Below are 22651 nucleotides of genomic sequence, written 5' to 3'. Positions count from 1 at the left end.
GTATCTAACTTTTTCCAGTTAGATTGATAAAAATGATTTGAGAGAGAGGGAGAGATTTCTATTTTCAGTATAAAGGTTGTGAACCCACAATCCTTTCCTTCCACAAAAACAAAAATCTACTTGGTTCCCCACCCTGCTTCATTCTCTGCAATTCCCAAATAGACTAAAGGTAAATACGCTAGCACAGAGGAAGAAAGCACTTTTAATGGTCATCTTGCTGTTTTGTCAATTAAGGGACAGAGTAGAAACCTTAAGAAAATGCTTTTCCTGGCCAAACTGTTTTTGCCCTCCCCATCCTTTCAAATTTCTTTTGCAGTTCTGGGATAAGCAGAAAGATCTAGCAAATAGTAAAAACATTAATCTTATTTATTTGAGTATTTCTACTGCCTCTTCCTCTCACTGCTGCTCCCTCCCCCCCCCCCCGCTTCAGTCAAGGAGGGCACATAAAGTGCAGGTGTATACTGGAGAATGTGGTCCCTTAGATACTCTGGCTGAGTCCATTAAGAGTTATAAATATTAAAACCAGCACCTTGAATTAGCCCTGTGCCGCCTCCAGAGCAACTGTCCAATGGAGTTGAATCACCAAGCTACCACAACCACAAGGACTGCTATGTTCTGTACCAGCTGCAATTTCCAGAATATCATCAAGGGCAGCCCCACATAAAATGCATTGCAATGGTCTAGTCACAATGTCACTAGGGCATGGACCTCTGTGGCTAAGTCAGAACAGTACAGGTTTGATTGTAGCTGATACACCAGCCAAACCTGGAGAAAAAGACCCGGTTGACAGTTGCCACTTGCCAATGCAAGAGCAACTGTTTGCCCAAGAGAGGACCCCCAAGTTGTGAAACTGCTCCTGCAGAGGGAGTGCAGTTCCATTCAGAGCACGTTGCTCTGTTATGCCATCTGTCTATCATACTTGCTATGCCTATTTCTTCACTTGTCTCATTGCATAACCTGTTGCTGTGTGATAATCAACTGTAGTTTTTTGCTTCACTGTGACTAGTTTGGTGTTAAAAAAACAGAGAGATATATTGCCTCTGGAAAAATGGGAGTGTGGAGTGCTTCTAGTTACAGGGCTCTGAAAAATATGCTTTTCATAGCTGAATTGGGTCACTTGAAGAAGTATGCACATAATCTTGATTTAAATAAGAACAGGCCCACTGGATCAGGCCATAGGCCCATCTAGTCCAGCTTCCTGTATCTCATAGCAGTCCACCAAATGCCCCAGGGAGCACACCACATAACAAGAGATCCGCATTGGCATTCTGACATAGCCCATTTCTAAAATCAGGAGGTTGTACATGGCTTTAACCTGTAATGGATTTTTCCTCCAGAAACTTGTCCAATCCCCTTTTAAAGGCATCCAGGCCAGATGCTGTCACCACATCCTGCGGCAAGGAGTTCCACAGACCAACCACTCACCGAGTAAAGAAATATTTTCTTTTGTCTGTCCTAACTCTCCCAACACTCAATTTTAGTGGATGTCCCCTGGTTCTGGTGTTATGTGAGAGTGTAAAGAACATCTCTCTATCTACTTTATCCTTCCCGTGCATAATTTTGTATGTCTCAATCATGTCCCCCCTCAGGCACCTCTTTTCTAGGCTGAAGAGGCCCAAACGCCCGTAGCCTTTCCTCATGAGGGAGGTGCCCAGTAATCATCTTAGCCCAGTAATCATCTTAGTTGCTCTCTTTTGCACCTTTTCCATTACCACTATATCCTTTTTGAGATGTGGTGACCAGAACTGGACACAATACTCCAGGTGTGGCCTTACCTTCTAGTTTCTTTAGTATTACTTATGAAGATAACTTCTTTAAAAACACACACATGCAAAACCGTATTACTGTTTCATACAGTTTCTGCTGCCTTTCTTTTGTTCTGCATACTCTGAGAAGGAAAAAAAAAGGACAGAAGTTTTATTATAGAAAGTGATATTATGTTATGCTAATGTAGCAAGGAAGAGAGAGAGGAAATGCGGGGGGGGGGGGTCTGGCTGTGAAACCTCAATGTAAAATGAGGGGTACCAAGCTCATAACCTGGGTGCTGGTGGAACTGCACTTGCCTGCTTTTCCCCAGGGCATCTGCTGATACCATTCTCAGTACTAGAGAGCTAGCTTTATATGTTGCTGTTTAGTGGGAAGCTTCACTCTCTCCTTTTTCTAGCAGCTAAGAGAACCCCACCCTTCCATCAGCAAGAGGCACAGCCAGAGATTCTGTAACAGACTTCTTCCCAACCAACAGGTACAGGCTGAATTTGATTCTTGTAATTCCTAGACAGAGGCTTTTTGGCAGACAGGACGCTAAGGAGCTGTAATCTTTTGATACTTAGTGGGTGGGACTGACTGCAGTAGTGCTGCCAAGTACAAATGGGAAGAGTGTATTGACAGTGGTCCTCAGCATTGCTTAATCTCCAGAATCATTTAAATTGAAACTACTGCCTCTCTAATGTTAGAGGAAAGACAGATTTAGAACACTAACAACAACAAATGGTTATGTTGTTTTGTGATTAAGGGACATCAAAGACTAGCAATTCTGCCTATAGGATATTGTAGAATGAAAATGCCACATTGCAGAGGATGACAGGTTAGCATGGTTACTGCCTCATTTTCAAATATTGAGCCTTGGTTGTTTTGTTTTTCTTTAACAGTGCAGGTTTTTACAGGAGTCACAGATTGGTTGTTACATAGAAACCTTTGTACAAAACATGTATGCTAGCTGCATACATTCCTTGTTGCAGCATATCTCTTTCCATGCTGAGACAACCCTGCCACACCCATGTGCTTTTCTGCTACAGATTACTGCTTTGTCTAATAAAGAGAAGACATAGTTTCACATTCTGTTGGATATCTATTTCTGTTGTAGTTATATAAAAGAGTAGCAGGGTGAGGCTCATGTATTCCTTTGTTCATTGTATTACTGTCATGCTGTGTATCTTAGCTTTTTTAAAATAAAGGAACGTGAGTTTAGGGGGAGGGGAGACTTCAAATAGAGAAAGCTTATTGTAAATAACAAATCAAAAGAAGATATAAAATGTGTTTTGTTTTGGACCTATTAATCTGGCTTGCTGTGTGTATTAACACCGGGCTTTAGCCTATGTGACTGTGAAAAAGCAGTTGGTTGATAGCTTTATTGCTTGTCTAGCCAGTTGTGTACCAAAAGTCATGATCTTGGATGAATGGCAAATGGCAAAGAAAGTATACATCTGTTTCACCCAGTTCTTGTTCTGGTCCTTGATGTCGGTCTTTGCGAAAGAAATATTTCCCTGGAGAGACAAAATTATAACTCCTTGATGCTCAGAACCATTGTTTTACTCAATTTGCTGAAGCTGTTTGACTAGGTAGACCAATTGGCCTTTGTGCTTGCCTGCCTGTGTTGTAGGCACCCTCCTGCCAACAGTTAACCTAGTTGCAACAGAAAGGGAATTTCTTTTTGCTTGTGAATGAGGGGAGACTGGCATGCAAGAGTTAGTTACTGGGGTGGAAAGCATATCAATACCCAGTCTGGATTTGCATGGACTGGAGTGACTCGCTCCCGTCTCCCAGCCCCGTCTGTGCACCACTTTTTCCAACCTGCCTCTCCTCTGGGGGCTCTGATCCTCTTCTAACTTCCTGAGAGCAATTTGGAAGAAGATTGTGGCATGGCAGTGGTAGCCCCCTTCTTTTGCAAATGCTGCTGGAGGTAGAAGGAAAAAAAAGTTGTCATGACTCTGACTTGCTTCTCCCTTCCCATGTGGTGCTTACGAAGCACCAAGTAGGCAAGAAGAAGCTGTCTGGAGCCAGCCCCCCTTTCACTTCCCTTTACTTACCAGAGCGTGCTGAGTTTAGATTAAGTAAAGGGAAGTGAGGTGAGGGTACCTGTCTCCCCCTCCCTATCTACGGAATGCTCACTGGCTCCCCGGCTTGCTGGAATGGCCTCCTGTCCTCCTTCTTCATTCATGGAGGGAGCGCACTTGCAAGTGAACATAGACATGGCAAAATTGGAGGGATCCAAGCAGCATAAGGGGCCTGGGCCTCCACTGCCCTGGAGTGCATAATTTTCAGTAGTGTAGCATGTGCTCCTAGTGTCATATATGTTTCTACCTTGTATATATTTAATATTTTGTATATATTTAATATTGCAGTGAATTGTTTCAGTTGCTGTATGTTTTGTATACATTCTCATCTGGATGAGTTGGGTGTGTTATGTGTTCTGAAGTGTACATATTGATGTGTGTATCTATTACTAATCTGGTCATTTGCTCAGTAAGGAATGAGTGTCATGTAATTAATTGCATAATACTTCCATGTCCTCATTCATGCATTGTTTTATTTGAATGTTAGTGTTTGCTGTTACAGGACATTTTTTAAACAACCTAAAAATATGAGTGGTGTAAGTTTGAATTATAAATTCAGCATAAAGGAACATTTAATAGAATAAGAATGTTTTCAACTCTGGATTGATTTAACATATAGTCAACTATTTCTGTAAAAACATAATAGTTTTGACAAATGGTTGGGAACATCTGGGCAGATCTGTCTGCAAAAAAAGGCATTGTGATTTTGTTCTGTGTCTAGGGACATCAAGAGGAGTAGGCAAATCTTTCTTTTTTTTTTTTTGGTGTATGAATTTTTAAAAATTGCATGTATTCAGTTGGGGGACTAAAGAAAAGAACCACATTTTGCTCTTGGGCTGCCACCTCTCTCACGATAAAACTGGCTAGATGTCCCAGAAGAAACAGAGATGATAATGGAAGAGAAACTGCATCTGCCTGATCTCATTGCTGTGCTGATATACTTGCTCCATTTTGGTTCTTCTGCAGATGGGGGGAACGAGGAGCCACCAGACCGAAGGCAGGCAAGCGTAGACTACCGTCAGAGCCATTCTGGGCAAGGTAAATAAATTCTGTCCAAGTATAATGTCTTTTGACCATCAAGAGCTCTGTTTCTTTGAATTAGTAGTCATCCTCTATTCTTATAGTGGACATTGGAGTACAGTATATTCTTGAAGTTGGGGACAATAGGTGCAGTTTTTCACAGAGAATAGAATTTGATAACTTGCAGTAGCTTTGAGGAAATATTGCATTAGATGCAACAGCCTAAATGGCTGTTTTAAGAAACCAATAAGAGAGATACTCTGAGGAAGGAATATTCTATCACTGAAGCAGCTTAGTGTCAGATGTTTGCATGTATGCATTCTCATCTCTGTGCAGTTGATTTTTGTAAGGTCAAATTAACCAGTCTTATTCCACCTACCTTGCAATATCCATTGCCTGTCTTGTTTGTGGCAGACACATACAGGATTGTCTCTGAAAATGAAACCTTCTTCCTGCAGAAATTGGGGGCAGCCAAAATTACCTTAAAGACAAAAAGACCATGTTAGATAATACCCATTTTAATTTATTTAAACAAAGCAAAATAAAATTATCTCTAGAAAATGAATGCCATGCTGTCCACCCATCACTATTAGGGACGACATGTTTGAAATTACATATAGGTGGCACACCATCCCATTCAGAATAAAATCCATTTTAAAAACTGGTTCAGGCAGATGCTGGAGAGGCTGTAACCTTATCAGTACAAACTTCATTCGATGGATATTAATCCATATAAATCTTCCTTGAAGGTGATTACACCTGAAGTTTCAAGAAATTGCCAGCTATGAAATTCCTTTTAACCAGGGTTGATTTTTCACAGGGTAGGTTGGAAAGAGGTCTCTTTTTTCATTTTTAACATACAGGAAACTAATTAATTAATCTGAACACTAATGTTGTAGAGCGATTAAGAGACTCAGCTGTGAATTAGGACATTCTAGTTTGAATCTTGCTTCTCCAATTAATTGCCTTGGTGATCTTAGGCAAGTCACTCTGCTTCAGTTCTCTGGCTCCAGTATGGAAATAATAGTACTTACTTGCCTTATAGGCTATATTGAGAAATGTTGTTACAGGGTCATTGTAAGGGCAATATCAAGATAATACATGTGAAGCACTTTGCACATTCAGAATACATTATACCAGGGGTGTCCAGAGTTTTTGGCAGGAGGGCCACACTGTCTCTCTGACACTCTGTCACTGTGTCAGTGTCAGGGGCGGGGGATAAAAGAATTAATTTACATTTAAAATTTGAATAAATTTACATAAGTTTACATAAATGAATATAGTAAAGATGAACTTATATGAATGAGTGAAGGTCTTGTAATAGCTCATGGCCTATAAAAGGCCTTGCAGAAAGCAAGGTCAGCCTTTCCTTTGCTGCCACTACTGCATCACAGACGTGAAACAACAAGCAGTGGAGGGAGCCCTCATCCCACAACTCACGCAAGAGGTCAAACAGTTGCCCTCATGCTGAGAACAGTTGCATTGGGCCAGTTTGGACTCCCACAAATCTCTGGAGGACCAGAGGCTCATTGGAGACTGGGGGCTCCCTGAGGGCTGCATTGAGAGGCCTTGAGGGCAGCAAGTGGCCCCAGGGCCGGGGTTTGGGCACCCCTGCATTATACAGATGTTAATTATTTTGTTAATTAGATATCTGCTAGGCAGTCACCTAATGTTTCCTCATTAATGTAAACGTAGATTGTGGGATATTGCTATAAAAGAACAAATAACACTAATCAAAGGTTTGAAAAAAGAGAAATTGCCTTCTTGGAACTTGTACCCATTTATCTCATAGACAGAATCCAATAAATGTGGATGGCTTAAACCAGAAATGTATGACCACATTTATTTATTCTTCTTCATGGTCTCTGTGAAGCATTTTAATGGAATCTAAATTCTAAAACTCTAGCTAAGAATAAGTCACTCATCCTGCCTCTTTCTTCCCAGCTTCCCGGGTCCGCTCAGATTTGTGCCAACAAAATCACTGGCTTCGGTGCAAGTAGACCCATTGCAGCAACAGAGGCTTACCCCTGGGCAAGAGAATAAATGTTCTCTTACCCAGAAGAGACCTCTGGGACTGCTTCCCCTGGCAGGATGCAGCATGCACGCTGGTGTCATGGCTGTATCAGCACACGTGAGGGGGGGAATGTAAGATAGAATTGGGCTATAAATTCTGTTTCTGTTTGGTAATGTGTGCAGATATTCAAGAGATAATTGGTTGCAAAATTCTAAACAGAACAATTTTGTTCCACATTGTGCTCTCTTCCTAAGTTGCCCTGTCAAAGACCCAAGTTGCATTTGCTGTACTTTCATTGGCAACATTTTTCAGATCATGGCTTAAATCTGTTTTCTTTGTCAAACACAAAATTCTATTCGAAAATATTTTTACTACCTTTGCTGCTCTCCTTCTCCTGGAATCTCAACTTCTCTCAAACATTACTTGGAAGTAGGGGAGTCCTACCATCACAGTGTCCTGGATTCTAACCATTGTAAAATTGGATTATGCAATAGAATCTGATTCACCATCTTTTCCAGGAGTGCTCTGCTTCATAGCCTGCTCTTCATCACTTCTACAGAAACTTGTTCCTTTCAAAAGAATGCAGCTGAGCCAGCTCAGGCTTCCCAAATGTACTTTTGCTTCTGCTCCTATTGCTTTACCATTTTAAAACCAAAATGTAATTTCAGACCATTGTTGAGATCTTTGAGAAGTCAAAAAATCCTGGGACAAGAATTGTAAGATCCAGAATGACAGTGCCCAGGGGAACAGGTGGAGGAGGCAATTAGGGACAACCAGTGGCACTCCTGTGAGTGTTCTGTGATGGTCTAAGGCAGCCATTTTCAGCCACTGTGCAGTGGCACATCGGTGTGCTGCAAGTGGTGCACAGGTGTGCCACAGGCATTTGGGGGAAGGTCATTTATTAGTAGGCCAATGGGGGATGTGAGCCCCCCACTAGCATGGTGTGCCTTGTCAATTGTCAAAAACCTGATGATGTGACTTGACAATTGTAGTGCCTTGTCTGTGTGCTGTGAGACGAAAAAGGTTAAAAATTGCTGCCCTAAAGCATTGCAGTGCACACTTTGGGAACCCGAGTTCTTGACTTGATGATGTGGAAGGTCACCCTCCAGATAAGATACTGTTATATCAACTGCACATGCTCAGGGTTTAGAACAAGAGGAATTAATCAAGATAGGTATATGGGCTACACCAGGGGTATCAAACATAAGGCCCGGGGGCCGGATGTGGCCCTCAAAAGCTTTTTATCTGGCCCTTAGACTGTCAGCTTCTGAGCAGTGCTGAGGTGTTACTGCTGAAAGGGCAGTCCACATGAAAGTTGGGCTGTCCCTTATCTTGAAATATGACCAAGTTTTGCATGTTTTCTCTTCTGTCATTTGCAGCTAAGTGAGAAAAAGTGTTTATTTTTGGTTATGACCTATTATATTGACATCACTTTCTGTCTGATGACATCACTTTCGGCCCTCAGCAGACATGATGAATGCTATCCGGCCCTCTGTATGAAATGAGTTTGACACCCCTGGGCTACACCATCTTTGTTCATTAAATGCTATGTTCTTGTCATGGTGTCCAGACATGATGCACTGTTTGATACTGTTGTGCTGCAAGGACTCTTAGCATGATAATACCACAGTATCCTCCAGTGAAGTTATTTTGCTAATCTCCCATTAGTGTGACTGCACAGTGGTCATAAAGGAGAAGAAGTTGCTCATCTACCACTTGTTGCTTACCTCTTTGCGGACTCTTCTGTATAGTTTCAGCTTGTCCTTCCTTCCCCTCTGCTTGAGTGTCCTCAACTTTTCTTGGTTAATTGTTAGTGGATAGAAGGAACTGAATAGAAAGTACTAGCTGTACTCTTGGGATAAGAGCACTGAGGACAAGAGTACCCTTTCACAGGGGGGCAAGGCAAAAACCAAATTCTTGTCAACAGCGATAAAATTTTCTGAAGGTTGCTCAGGACAAATGCAGATCCCATTAGTGTAATTGCTCAGAAGACAACTGAAAGAACTTCAGTTACAGTAAGCAACCTGTATTTCCCAGTTGTTTATCAGAACTAATAATGAATTGGATATCCCAAGGGGGGAAAGCATTGCATAGAGTAGTTTCAAGATACAAGCAGGTTTCGTATTCAGTTTAGACTTCTAAAGGCTATGTTCTTTTTATGTATTACTGATCATCTTCTCTTTCAGGGTTGCCACTTTCTGGAAAGTCAGGGAAATGGAAATTGGTCAGGGAAATTGGTCTGAAGTCAGGGAAAGTCAGGGAAATTGTGATTAAAATATATTAAAGCAGTGGATTTTTGACCTGCTGCTGCAAGAGCATGATCTGTTCTTGTGGCAACTGGAATAGAGAAGTAGCAGAATACAGGTAAAACTTAATGATGCCCATTCTCAGCTCCACCTTTTTCTCGGTTCCATCCCCAGCAACCAGCCTAATGTCTTTGTTGAGCTCTGTCACTGCATGATTTCCAAGGTCTGTCTGTAGCATTTGCAAAGAGAGGCAAAAGTTTAAACATCAGTTTTAATCCCTACCTGCAAGTACTGCATTTAACATATAAAGATAAGCATGTTTTTGGGTCATGCTTGTGTATGGAATGGACATTTTGTCTCCTACTAATCCCAGCACAGAGTTGCAAATGAGTTTTACTGCTGTTGGTTTTCACAGATAACTAGCACTTTCTACTCTGCACCATGCCAAGTAAATTTTGCAAATGTGATTGCTTGTTCATGCTGGAGTTTACAGAGTACCAGCTCTCTCACCCTCTTTCCTGACTTCTCCCATGCATTAAGGTTGCAAATGAGAGTTGTCTGCTTCTCTAGATTGCAGAAACTCCACTTCCTTTCTTGCTGCTGATCTGCTCATTACACTTTCTGGAACCAGAAAGTGAAAGTGAAACTTTCCCAGCTTTGGAAAGTTCCTACTTGCCAGAAAACAAATCTGCTAACATCTTGGTGTCAGGCAGGTGGTTCTGTGTACAGCTGTATCTGAACCACATTTTGAAGATGGCTTCCAAGAGGACAGTTTTTAATGTGCAGTAGCTGGATTTCAAACTTCATCCTGACTTCATTCCATGGCTATCACCAGTTGCTAAGTAATATGGGAATTAGAGCTGTGGTCTCATGCACAAGGACCATTACATCAGAAGAACCTGAAAATTAAATCAACAGTCCATCACAATATGTTTGTATCTTGGTGTAATTTTTGGTGCAATTGCAAAACTGATGTTGCTGCAGTTAATGTTGAAAGAAGCTAATATTAAATCTCTTACGTTGACAAATATTTTTGTAGTTGAGACTTGTATTGGGGAACATTTCACTAAGCCTTGCATTAATGCAACATGACCCATTCATTTTTTAACTTGTGGTTACATTTGAATGGTGGTCAGAGAAATTGACAGATATTGGTCAGGGAAAGTAAGCTAAGTGAAAAATAAAATTTTAGTGGCATCCCTGTCTTTGCACTTCTATTTATATTTCTTTTTATTTCTTTTGACACATTTATATCCTGCTTTTCTTGCCGTAGAGGCAACCCAAGAACAAAGAATAAATTGGTGATGGTGGTGATGATAATAAATGCATGAAGGAAGATGATAAAAGTATGAAGGAAATGCTACAACAAAAAGCCAAAATGAAGGCCATTTTAGTAACCCTACTACCAATACAGCGTCCCATCCCCCCTGCAAGTGGAACAAGAATCAGATTTAGGGACAAACCAGACCTCAATGAGAAGGACATTTGATAGGGTGGTGCCACCACCCAAAAAACCATTTCCTTGTTGGATGTTTGTTGCATTTCTGTAGGAAAAGAACCTGGCACAAGGCCCGAGTTAACTAATAGCATATACAGGAAAGAACGTATGGGAGGAGATTGTCTTTGTACTTTGTACTGTTGAACTAATGTTCAGTGTAATTCAAGTTAATAAAAAAATTCTAGTACTGAAGTTGCATAGTGGGGGCTCTCTGGAATCAGGGCAAGTTTCAATTCTTGATTGCTAGAAAGCAATTTGATTCTTAAGAGTTGATCTGCTTCAGTTAGGTTGTCATATAAAGGTCCAGGCAGACTTAGGGAACACATTATCTGTGAATTTATTCCAATAGTTTTATCTTTTATTGTTGCATTCTTCTCAGGTGGCAGCTCTTCCGAGAACGACTGTGCTTTTGAACCAGAGTATGCTATCCCAGCACTCCCAGTGCCTGAAGGTATGCAGCACATTCGGATTATGGAAGGCATGTCCCGCTCTCTCCCATCCTCCCCATTATTAACACATCAGTCTATCAGTGTTCGGCTCCAGCCCATGAAGAAATTAACTGGTAAGGAGCTTACAGAAGTTTGGTGGGTTTGAAATACTGAATAAACCTTGTTTCTCTCATTTCCCCACCCCCTAAACAGTTTCTTTCCACAAAATGCCATTGGTATTGTCTAACGTTGTGTAAGGTGAGAATAAATTTGGTTTCAGTTTTATTTGGATCAAGACTGTATCCGTTTTAGGAGTATTCTGAATACACTGCTTTTTCTTTATTTCTGATAAGTGGCTGACTTTGTGGGGAAAACTAACTGATTGACTTAGAGACAATGCAGGTAGTTAAGGGCATCTCAAGATAGCTGCATTGTGCTTTTGCACCATTGTAGACTGTCTGCTCTGACATTTTTGCACAAGCGTAATTTTGGGAACTGAGAGAGGTGCTGGTTTTTGAAAGGGAGGGAGGCGCTGCATTTTGGAGACACAGAAGTGGTGGGTAAAGGAGAGCCAGTATAGTACTTAATAGAACTGTTCTTGTGTTCCACTCCAATTAATACAAATGGAAATTATAACTTTTTAAAATGCAGCTAATACAAATGCAACTCCCCTGAGTTTCTGAGGCCCATTTTGTCCATTACACAACAAAACAAATAGTTTTACCACAGAGTATACATTCACTAGGGAGAGAATTATTGTGTATGTTAGAGATAGGAATTTATTTATAGAAATATTCTATACTGTTTTTCCACCACTACAGAACCTTATTCACCTTTTTGTTTGCATCACATAATATTTAAGTATGTTTCAATTTGTGCAGAACTCCGGAACCTAACCTGTACTTAAGTAGGGAATTTCCTGTATTATGGTGGGACATAAATCTCTGGGTCGCCTTGCCAGTACTGTCAAGGATCCTGGGAGTGTGAGAATGGGGATCATCCTTCTGCTTCCTTCTGAAGACAGCTCTAGCATTGTGGTGGAGGGGCAATATTATTTGGTGTTTCTTTCCACCCACTGTATCCCCAAAATAAACCAGGAGCCTAGCTGGGAAGAGAGAAGAAGGCAATTTCTTTTCCTATCACCATATAGCTTTGGAGGAAGGGAAGATGGCATGGAGGAAACCATGGAGAAGCCAGTTTTTAAAAATAGGCTTGGAGCATAATCCTAGGTATTTCAACTCAGAAGTATCACTGAATTTATTGAGGATTACTCCTAGGTAAATGCGTATAGGATTGCAGCTTTGTATCTGACTTTGCTCAGCCTGAGACAGTGATCTCAATGATAGTGGATGTTTGGTTATGATGTTTGGTTATGAGAAAGAACAAGAATTACCAGAGATTGCCTATAAGGCAATAAATTTCTGCCAATAAATCCAGCATAGATCATATTGCCTTATCTATGGGTCACTCCCATATCTATGGGTCTATCTATCTATCCATATCTATGGGTCTATCTTATCTACGGGTCACTATCTATGCATTACTCCTAGGTAAATGTGTATAGGATTGCAGCTTTGTATCCGACTTTGCTCAGCCTGAGACAGTGATCTCAATGATAGTGGATGTTTGGTTATGATGTTTGGTTATGAGAAAGAACAAGAATTACCAGAGATTAATTGCCTAGAAGGCAATCAATTTCTGCCAGTAAATCCAGCATAGATCATATTGCCTTATCTATGGGTCAATCCCATATCTATGGGTCTATCTATCTATCCATATCTATGGGTCTATCTTATCTACGGGTCACTATCTATGCATTACTCCTAGGTAAATGTGTATAGGATTGCAGCTTTGTATCCGACTTTGCTCAGCCTGAGACAGTGATCTCAGTAGATGTTTGGTTATGAGAAAGACCAAGAATTACCAGAGATTTATTGCCTATCATTTCTGCCAATAAATCTAGCATAGATCATATTGCCTTATCTATGGGTCATTCAGGGATCAGGGCTGTTCAGGCATGTTTCAGCATTCAAGAGAAGCCCAGAGGAGAGCAAAAGGACACAAAGGAGAATGCAGAGCATTGCTAAGTTCTCTCCTCCTTCCCTCCAGGCTATTTCATTACACAGAAGGGTGGAATGGCACACAGTACTGCATAAGCACCTTGTTAATTGCTTCAAAAACAGTGGTGACTCTCAGATTCTTTCCCCTTTTCAGTCAGGCTACAGGGCAATTAGTCTCCAGGGGAACCAGACTCCAGGGCAAGCTGCAGCCAGAGTTTAACATTTTCACTCATCCTGAGAAAAAAGTAAGAAAGGGAGATTCTCTTCAGCAGGATCACACCTGACCTTTCCCATTTTGCAAATGGTTGGCAGAGGTTTGGTTTTTAAAACACCAGGATGTAATCCTCATTTCCATCTGAAACAAAGTCCAAGGCTACAATTCACTGCACCATTACTGAAAAATAACACCCATGGATTAGCAACTGTTACCCTGCACATGCCCAAGAATCTTGTCTGATCTTGGAAGCTAAACAGGGTCAGGCCTGGTTAGTACTTGGATGGGAGACTGCCTGGGAATACTGGGTGCTGTAGGCTTATACTATAGTCTTTCGAGACTGAAGGTTGCCAACCATTCGGAAAGCAATGGGGTTTATTTTTGAGTAAAATGGGTCGCAACTGTATGTAGCTGCGCTTGCTCAGTCTCATTCCTTGTTGTTCCCTCATTCTCATCCCCTCATGAGGGGATTCCCTCATCCCCTTGTTATTCCCTCATTCTCTCCACTGTGAATTGAATTGCACACTCCCAGTTATGTGTTATATGTTGTATATATAGAGCCTCTGGTTAACACACCAGGCACCTTAAAGAAGGATTTGATTAATGGTTCTACTGGTATGTTGTTTACAGTGCACTTACTCTGATAGTGTTTAAATAAAGGTTATGAAGACCAGAATTTAACAAGTTAATGAATAAAAATGTATCTTATGATCTTTTACCATATTTTTAATAAATTACAGTTCTTAAATAATAGTCACTGGTAGGTTATTTTTCAAGATCTGGCCTTGGGTAAAATCAGATGAAATTATAGTCAGGCACCCAGCTAAGTTTAACCCCTGACCTATCAAAGGGTCATAGAAAATTTCTTGATTTTTTCTCAAACCTGCCCTCGACCTATCTGTGGGATCAACTTATGCTCAAGTGTCTGTGGTATCATTCTTCCCCTTCCCCTTTCAAACTTAACAACTAACCAAAGTCCTGTCAGTAATTAGGCCTGTCATCCAATTAAAGAAGCTGTTGTGCTCATCATGGGAGTTTAAGCTGATTGATTAATCTGTTAAATCTACATAAATTTGCATATAAATAAACAATACTTCCGAAGAAAAAAGCATCATTTTAGGTTGTACATGACAGTGTTGCAAATGACCATTTAATAGGAAGTATTTTCCCCTGCATGATAGAGGAGGAGGAATGCCTCTCCTAAGTTGGCCACAGACAGCTTTGTACTTAGTTTACTTAGGGCCCAATCCTATCCAATTTACCCACACTAATACAACTGCAATAGAGTTCCAAGGTAAGGGAACAAACATTCTCTTACCTTGAGGAGGCCTCTGTGACTGTGCCTTGCACCACAGGATGTAGCACACACCCCAGTGGCATGGCTACATCAGAGCTGGAAAGTTGGATAGGATTGGACCTTTACTTACAAATAGTTTTAATTTTTTTTTAAAAATCCCACCAATTAAGATCTGTGGAATACCTTCCTGAGGAATATTAGGCTAACCCCCTATCTGATGTTCTTCAGGCTTAAACCGAAGATCTTTCGTTAAACAGGAAGAGCTTTTTAAACTCCGATCTTGATTTTTTTTATAATTAACCTTTATGATTTGTTGATTTTATTGCTTTTTCTTATTAATATCAAGAAATACAGGGTAGAAATCATGTACATAAATAAATTTCCTTTTCAAAGCAGAGAAATATATGAGATAATTTGAAGCTAATGATCTTGCTAATAGTTTTCCTAGTGTATTTCCATGTTTTTGTTTGGAATATAATAGCGTTTTTACTGCATTATATACATCAGATAATTTAAGAAGCTGCAGGAGGTGGCAGCAGTTTAGCCTGGCTGATAAAGCCCTGCCTGACGAGGAATTCTGGCAGCCATTTCTGGGTTGAGGTATTTTTCAAGAAGACATGCTTTCATACAGGAATTTAGCAGTAGAACAGTGGCTGGAAACTCTGAGGATTGTGTTGAGGGAATGAGTCGTAAATATCTTTGCTCCCTCTTCCTCCCCCCGCTCCCCCCTGCCCCTGTAACCCTTATGTTTGCTGTCAAGATCTGTCAAGCACCATTAGCTTGAGAGAGGAAGTGTGCGCAGTGAGGGACTAACTTTCAGATTATTATGTTTTAAATTATTCTGCCTTGAGAACTTTAGTTAATAGGTAAGGCAAAAATATTTCAAATAAAATAAATGTTTGACTTTGCAGCACTTAAACAATATTTGCTACTTGGGAGATTGTCTTCTTAATGTATCTTTTTGCCATCTTTTTACCTGCCCTTTCTCCTTTTTTAAAGATGTGACTAATTTCTGTACACAGACAGAAGTCTGTGACTGTTTTAAATGCATCCCAAACAGTAACCAGTTTCATCTCAAGGATTATATTATTGGGGGGGGGGGGGATTAGATATTTTGTTTTAAGATTCTGTATTATCTTCTTTTCCCAATATGAAGTGATTTAATCTCCAACTGTACCTCATGTACTTGTGGCAATTTTAGTACAACTCTATCATTACTGGAGCATAGTCCGCAAAATATTAGAGCCAATTCTGATATCTTTACTGGCCCTTAAAGCAATGAAGATTCTAACGCTCAATTCTGTGGTTCCCTCACCCCCCCCCCCCCGCCATGCAGCAATACCAAAATGGCTAGAGCAGGGGGGCAGTCTTGGAGGTCTCCTCTGGGTAAGGGAACATTCATTCCCAGAAGGAAACCAGTGCATTTCTTTGTGCTCTGGGGCCATTCTGAAGCCTGTGGGTGGATGCATGTAGCTTCTGCGGGCTTCAGAAAACCTTCTGGAGGCGACCGGAGCACAGCTTCAGTTACCTTTGGTGGGTTTAAAGGTGTCAAAACCCTGGATTTCATTATCCATGGTTTTTGGTATCCGCGGGGTGGGGGTATCCCTTATGGATACTGAGGCACCACCTGTTTTCCTAAGGTTATAACATTTCAGAGTTCATGTTTTGGTGAATGGGAACTGAATTAAGGACTGTGTTCTTGTCAGTAGCTACTTGGACTAGACTGGAGTGAGAGAGTTCTGCGGACAGTTGCCCCATATGATGCCAGAACTGCATCCTAAGACTATTACAAGAATAAAAGGCTCTCAGAATTGGAACTGGACTTACCTTGACAAGGCACTCCATATTGTTGGTGGAGGGTCTCACTTCCCTCAGTGGCCCTACTCATAAATTACCACCACCCCCAAGCTCCCACAGCACACCTGCAGACCATTCATGGCACACTAATGTGCCATGGCACAGTGGTTGAAAATGGCTGTGTGGGTGCATGGAGGTGAAGTTATAAATAAGCGAGACTGTGAAACATATTGTTTTTATTTTCTTAAATTTTATTGTATTACATAAATAGAACAAAAGAAAAAGAAAAAGAAAGTATAACATTGATACGTGCTTATGAATTACTTTTTTAAAAAAAGGGAAAAAATATTTATACGTATACATGACCAGAGTATCTACATATCTACACTTCATGCGGCTTTTGTTATTATGTCAAGGAATGGCCTCCAGATATCCTCAAATAAATCCATACGCAGTTGACGACAATAGGCCTTTCACTCGAATACTGATAAATGTAAAATATCGTTCGTCCGTTGGGCATATGTAGGTGGGCATCTCTCCTTCCAATGAAGTAATATAAGTATTTTTGCTACCGTGAGGGCACAGAGAGTCCATTTCAATTGTCCAGGTGTGAGTCTCCAGATAACGGGTAGATAATTAAGAATTAACATAAGAACATAAGAACAGCTCCACTGGATCAGACCATAGGCCCATCTAGTCCAGCTTCCTGTATCTCACAGCGGCCCACCAAATGCCCCAGGGAGCACACCAGATAACAAGAGACCTCATCCTGGTGCCCTCCCTTGCATCCGGCCCTCCGACATAGCCCATCTCTAAAATCATACACATCATGGCTTGTACCCCGTAATGGATTTTTCCTCCAGAAACTTGTCCAATCCCCTTTTAAAAGCGTCCAGGCCAGATGCCATCACCACATCCTGTGGCAAGGAGTTCCACAGACCAACCACACGCTGAGTAAAGAAATATTTTCTCCTGTCTCTTCTAACTTTCCCAACACTCAATTTTAGTGGATGTCCCCTGGTTCTGGTGTTACGTGAGAGTGTAAAGAGCATCTCCCTATCCACTCTGTCCATCCCCTGCATAATTTTGTATGTCTCAACCATGTCCAGGCGTCTCTTTTCTAGGCTGAAGAGGCCCAAACGCCATAACCTTTCCTCATAAGGAAGGTTACATTTGTATGTTACATATCCGTATGTATGTAATTACATACAAGGTTACATACATTACATACACATCCGTATGTAGTTTATACATTGTAAATTACATACATATCCGTAAAAATTAAAGGTTGCTGTAGCACTATCTTTATAATATTAATTATTTCATCCCAAAAGCTTACAATAACAGGACATGACCACAACCTATGTGTAAGTGTAGCATTCAAACTCTAGCATCTCCAACATCTAGATTCCTTGCTAAGTCCTTTAAGGAGTAGCCTCTGTGATGTCCAATATATTCTAAAGAGTATTTTTTGCTGTATTAGGCATAATTTAAGATCTCTAGATTTTGCGTGTATATTCTTAAGTGCCACATCCCATTGCTCACCCAGGATAGGACATTCCAATTTAGAGTTCCATTTAATTCGAAGTAAATGTGTATCAAACTTAGCACATGACATTAGACATTTATAAACAAATATTACTGGCTTCTGCATATCAACAGACTGCATAAGTACGTCTAGGAGTGGGGGAGTTTGTGAAGCAGATAATGCAGAGGGACCAAATTTAATAATAATAATAATAATAATAATAATAATAATAATAATAATAATAATAATAATAATAATAATAATAATAATAATAATAATAAACTTTATTTTTATCCCGCCCTTCTCCCCAAAGGGACCCAAATTTAGAAACTAATAAATGTTACAACTGTAAATATTGCCAGCTAGTGAACTCTGGAAGGTGATACTGTTCACTAAGGTTGCAGTCCTAACCACACTTTCCTGAGAGTAAGCCCCATTGAGCAAAATAGGACTTACTTCTGAGTAGACCTGGTTAGGATTGTGCCCTAAGTCTATCAAATGAGAAAAATTCCTGATCAATAAGTTGATCTAATGTAAAAATTGACTTATCAGTCCAGCTCCTTCATAAAAGATTTCCTATTAATCTCTAAAGTTGGATTTATCCATAACGTTAATCTACAGTAGGAATAGGAATCAAATTCAAACTTCCGTGCCATCATATTCCAAATATACCTAGCTGAGATTACTGTCACAGGTACTTGTTGATTATTAACATGTTTAGAGCCCAATGCTACCCATTTACACAATGGAGCTAACACAGACATTTCTAACACCACCCATGATGTTATCTCACTCTGCTGGTTATTCCATCTATTGCAGAAAGATAGCAAGTATGCAAAATGGTACAGATTAAGGATGGGAAGTCCAAACCCTCCCTCCTTATGTGACATTTGCATCCGTTTTAATGAAATCCTTGGTGTTGCAGAACCCCATAAAAACTTCCTAAACAAAATATAGAACTTATTAAAATGACTTTGTGGTAGATATAAAAAAATTGCATGTAGTACATATATAATACGAGGAATAATATTCCTTTTTAAAGTATTCACTTTTCCCCATAGAGACAGATTTAGGGATGCCCATTTATCAAGATCCAATGAGATATCAAGTATCAGTTTATCAAAATTCACTTTAATCATCTGCTTGATATCTCTGGGAATAAGAATTCCCAAATACCTAATAAATTCAGGACACTACCTAAAATTCCATACACTAAATATATCTTGCAAAATACTGTCTCCAAGAGGCAATACTTCGGATTTGCCTCGAATTAATAGTGTAACCAGAAATATTGCCAAAAATGTTAATGAGTTTCAGTAATTCAGGTATAGACATGAGGGTCTACAATAAATAACAATATACCATCAGCATACAAAACAATCTTAAATTCACTATTATTATATTTAATAATAGTGAATTTATAATTCAATAATTCAAAACTCCTTGAATTCTGGAGTTTTGCCTAATTGCACAGGCAAGAGGCTAAGATTAGAGGAGAGAATGGAGAACCCTGCCTAGTTCCTTCACCCAAATATATTTTGGGACATATACAACCATTTGTTATTATTTGTGATGTGGGCCGAGAATATAAAATCTGAACCCATTGTACAAACTCTTGAGATATTCCAAATTTTGTGAGGCTAGATAGAATAAATTGCCATTGAACCTGGTCAAAAGCCTTGTCAGCATCCAATGAGATAATAGCAGATTGATGGGTTTTTTTATAATTCCAAAGTAATCAGATCTACTGCTAATCTTAGGTTATCAGCCGCTTATATAATAATGTATATATATTCAGACCATGTATATTATAATAATAATAATAATAATAATAATAATAATAATAATAATAATAATAATAATAATACAGGTGTTTATATACCGCCTTTCATGGTCCTCAGATTTCTCCTCAGAAATCCCTATAGGGATTTTTACAATTGAAGAAGAGAAGTCTTTCAAGAACTACAACATTTCAGATGGATCCTTTTATGATCTGGTATCACATTCTGGCCTCCAGTTTCCTCCCATGCAAGCTGACAATCCTTCATATCTCACTTGAAGGGCGGCGAAAGAGCAGATGGAAAAACTTGGCTTGGCTTGTCAGCTGCTTCAAGGTCTCGCTGTTCACCAGTGCCGGTGGCCTCGAATTGGCGACCTTCAGCTGTTATCTTCAGGCAAACAGAGGCTCTACCCTCTAGACCAGACCTCCTGCCCTAAATCCAACCTGATAAGGATGTACAAGTGTTCTGATAACTTGCTGCAATCTACTAGCCAGCGCCATGGATAGAATTTTGTCGTCCACATTCATTAACGATATAGGACGATAATTATCACAGTCAGTGTGGTCCTTATCTGGTTTTGGGATGAGTGTAATATAGGCTTCTGCGATAGAAGGCGGTAATATACCTGATGCAAAAATCTCATTGTAAAATAAAAATAACCTTGGCACTAAAACATCAGAAAACATCTTGTACCATTCCACAGGGAATCTGTCAGTCCCTGGCGTTTTTCCTAAAGACAACTTAAAAAATTGCACTTTTAATTTCCTCCAACTTAATTGGTTCAGACAAGATTTGTTTTTGGTCCACATTTAACCCAGGCAGCTTCACGTCTAGAAAGAAGGATTCTATATCCTCATTCAAAGGTTCCCTGTCACATCCATATAACTTAGAATAGAATTTGAAAAATTGTTCATTTATTTCTTTAGGATTAGAACAAAGATTACCATCCTCATAATATGAATATGTTTAAGACCTTGCTGCTTTAATCGATGAGATAAAATCTTACGAGAGCTCTCACCTCTCTCCCAATACGTCTGACGTAAACAAATCATTGCACGTTCTACCTTCTTGGAAATTCTCTCATCCAATTCAATTTTCACTTTTTGTAATTGAGCATAAGTATCAGATGTAGTCAACTGGCAAAGTAGATATTGCAATTTGCTTTTTAATGTCTCTTCTTGCATTGCCTTTAATTTTTTCTTATAGGAAGAATAAGAAATAATTTTACCTCTCAATGTTATCTTATATGCCTCCTACAAAGAAACTTGTGATGAAACACTTCCTTCATTAAATTCAAGAAATCCTAGTTTCATTATTTATCATACATTTGAAACTTTCATCATTTAAGGAGGATATATCTGAACGCCATGGTTTAAATACCTTAGTTTCACCCGAAATTGTGAAGGATATCGAAACTGGAGAGTGGTCTGATAAAACAGCAAGGTCAATATCAGTTTGTGTAATCTTAAAGACTTGGATACCAAAAAATAATCTGTTCTAGAACAGGTATAGTGGACCGGGGAAACAAATGTATATTCCCTATCTAAAGGATGCAATGCACGCCATGGGTCAATCAGACCTAAATCCTCCATATATATTTTAAGTGTTGACCTAACTTTAGTATTTATTCTATAAGAGGTGGAGCTTCTGTCAAGATAAGGATCTGTGACTTCATTAAAATCTCCAGCACATATCACGTGATGATAATCTATATTGATCAGGTGACTAAAACAATTATGAAGCACCTGTGGATTATCTTGATTAAAACCATATACATTAATAATAGTAAATTTTACACCTTTCCACTTGACCACTAATATTATATATCTACCTTCTGCATCTGCTGTGACCTGAGAGACTTGAAGTGTTACACATGGATGAATCAAAATAGCTACACTTCTTGAGCTTGTAGAGTCACCTGCAAGATAAGCCTCACCCACCCATTTGCGAGTTAAGAGGTTTTCCACTCCAGACGAAAGATGTGTCTCTTGGAGTAACATGATTCCTGGTTTCATTTCCCCAAGCCTGGAAAGTACTTTCTGACATTTATGTATATCTCTAATGCCCTTCACGTTCCATGAAATCATTCTACACATACCTCATTGGTATCCTTCAGTCTAGGAAGACTATGGTATTGCGCTCTGAATGGTGGCTCTGGAACAGAATGTCCTCTCCAGAGCACGAAGCCTGGTAAAGTAGATATGGAGGATAGACTGCAGGAGTTGCCAGAACAACAACAACAACAGTATTTATATACCGCTTTTCAACAAAAAGTTCACAAAAGAACGTGACTGTGTTCAGCCATGAACTGCCTCAGGGACTCCAGCTCCGGATTTTGCCTCGAGGTTGACTCCTGAAGCCTTTTCCATAACTGGATGTAGCCACAAGGCAGTGGAGGTTTGGGATCAGAGTTTTCCTTCTCTCAGATGAGCTGCCTTCCCAGGCTATCGAGTCCCATCTACCCGGTGGCTGTTTAGTCGCCTCTTACGAGCAGTACAGCCAAACTGAGGGCCTATTCATCTCCCAGCCCCCAGGGGTGTAAACATACCTAAGTATTAAAATATTATTGATATACTCTATCTTGGAGTTGCCCCTAGTATTATTGTATAATAATAATTTTAAAAAATTGCCCTCATTCATATTGGTACATACAAAGTTAATATCTAAGCCTGCATGAAAATATACTATTCAAAAAAAAAGAACCTGCAAATTACTCTGATTGCTATAATAAACTTCATATTAAAAATATAACAAAAAGAAAAAACCCCTGTGTGTATAAAAAAAATAAAAATAAAACCCAATAATACACCACCACCCAATATGAAAAAAGAAAAAACTAATGTAGAAGTCTTCTGTGTGAGGCATCTGTACAGGCATGCACAGGTGGCATTACCTCTGTTGGACATATCTTCAAAAGGGGTAAGTATGAGGACTA

The 22651-nt window shown here is 39.8% G+C and overlaps 1 protein-coding gene across 2 annotated transcripts in view; it reads left to right on the top strand.

Annotated features, from left to right (window-relative positions):
- The first annotated feature begins 10997 nt into the window (after positions 1-10997).
- The window catches only part of TANC2 (tetratricopeptide repeat, ankyrin repeat and coiled-coil containing 2), a 198873-nt gene continuing 187219 nt past the window's right edge, over positions 10998-22651 (top strand). For both annotated transcript variants that reach the window (XM_066627174.1, XM_066627173.1), the window contains exon 1: positions 10998-11173. In XM_066627174.1, the coding sequence (XP_066483271.1) occupies positions 11065-11173 (109 nt within the window). In that variant the 5' untranslated portion in view covers positions 10998-11064. The remainder of the gene's footprint in view (positions 11174-22651) is intronic.

The sequence above is a fragment of the Tiliqua scincoides genome, chromosome 5, assembly GCF_035046505.1.
Source record: "Tiliqua scincoides isolate rTilSci1 chromosome 5, rTilSci1.hap2, whole genome shotgun sequence".
NCBI classification, from domain to species: Eukaryota; Metazoa; Chordata; class Lepidosauria; order Squamata; family Scincidae; genus Tiliqua; species Tiliqua scincoides.
This window is presented reverse-complemented; position numbering and strand designations above follow the sequence as displayed.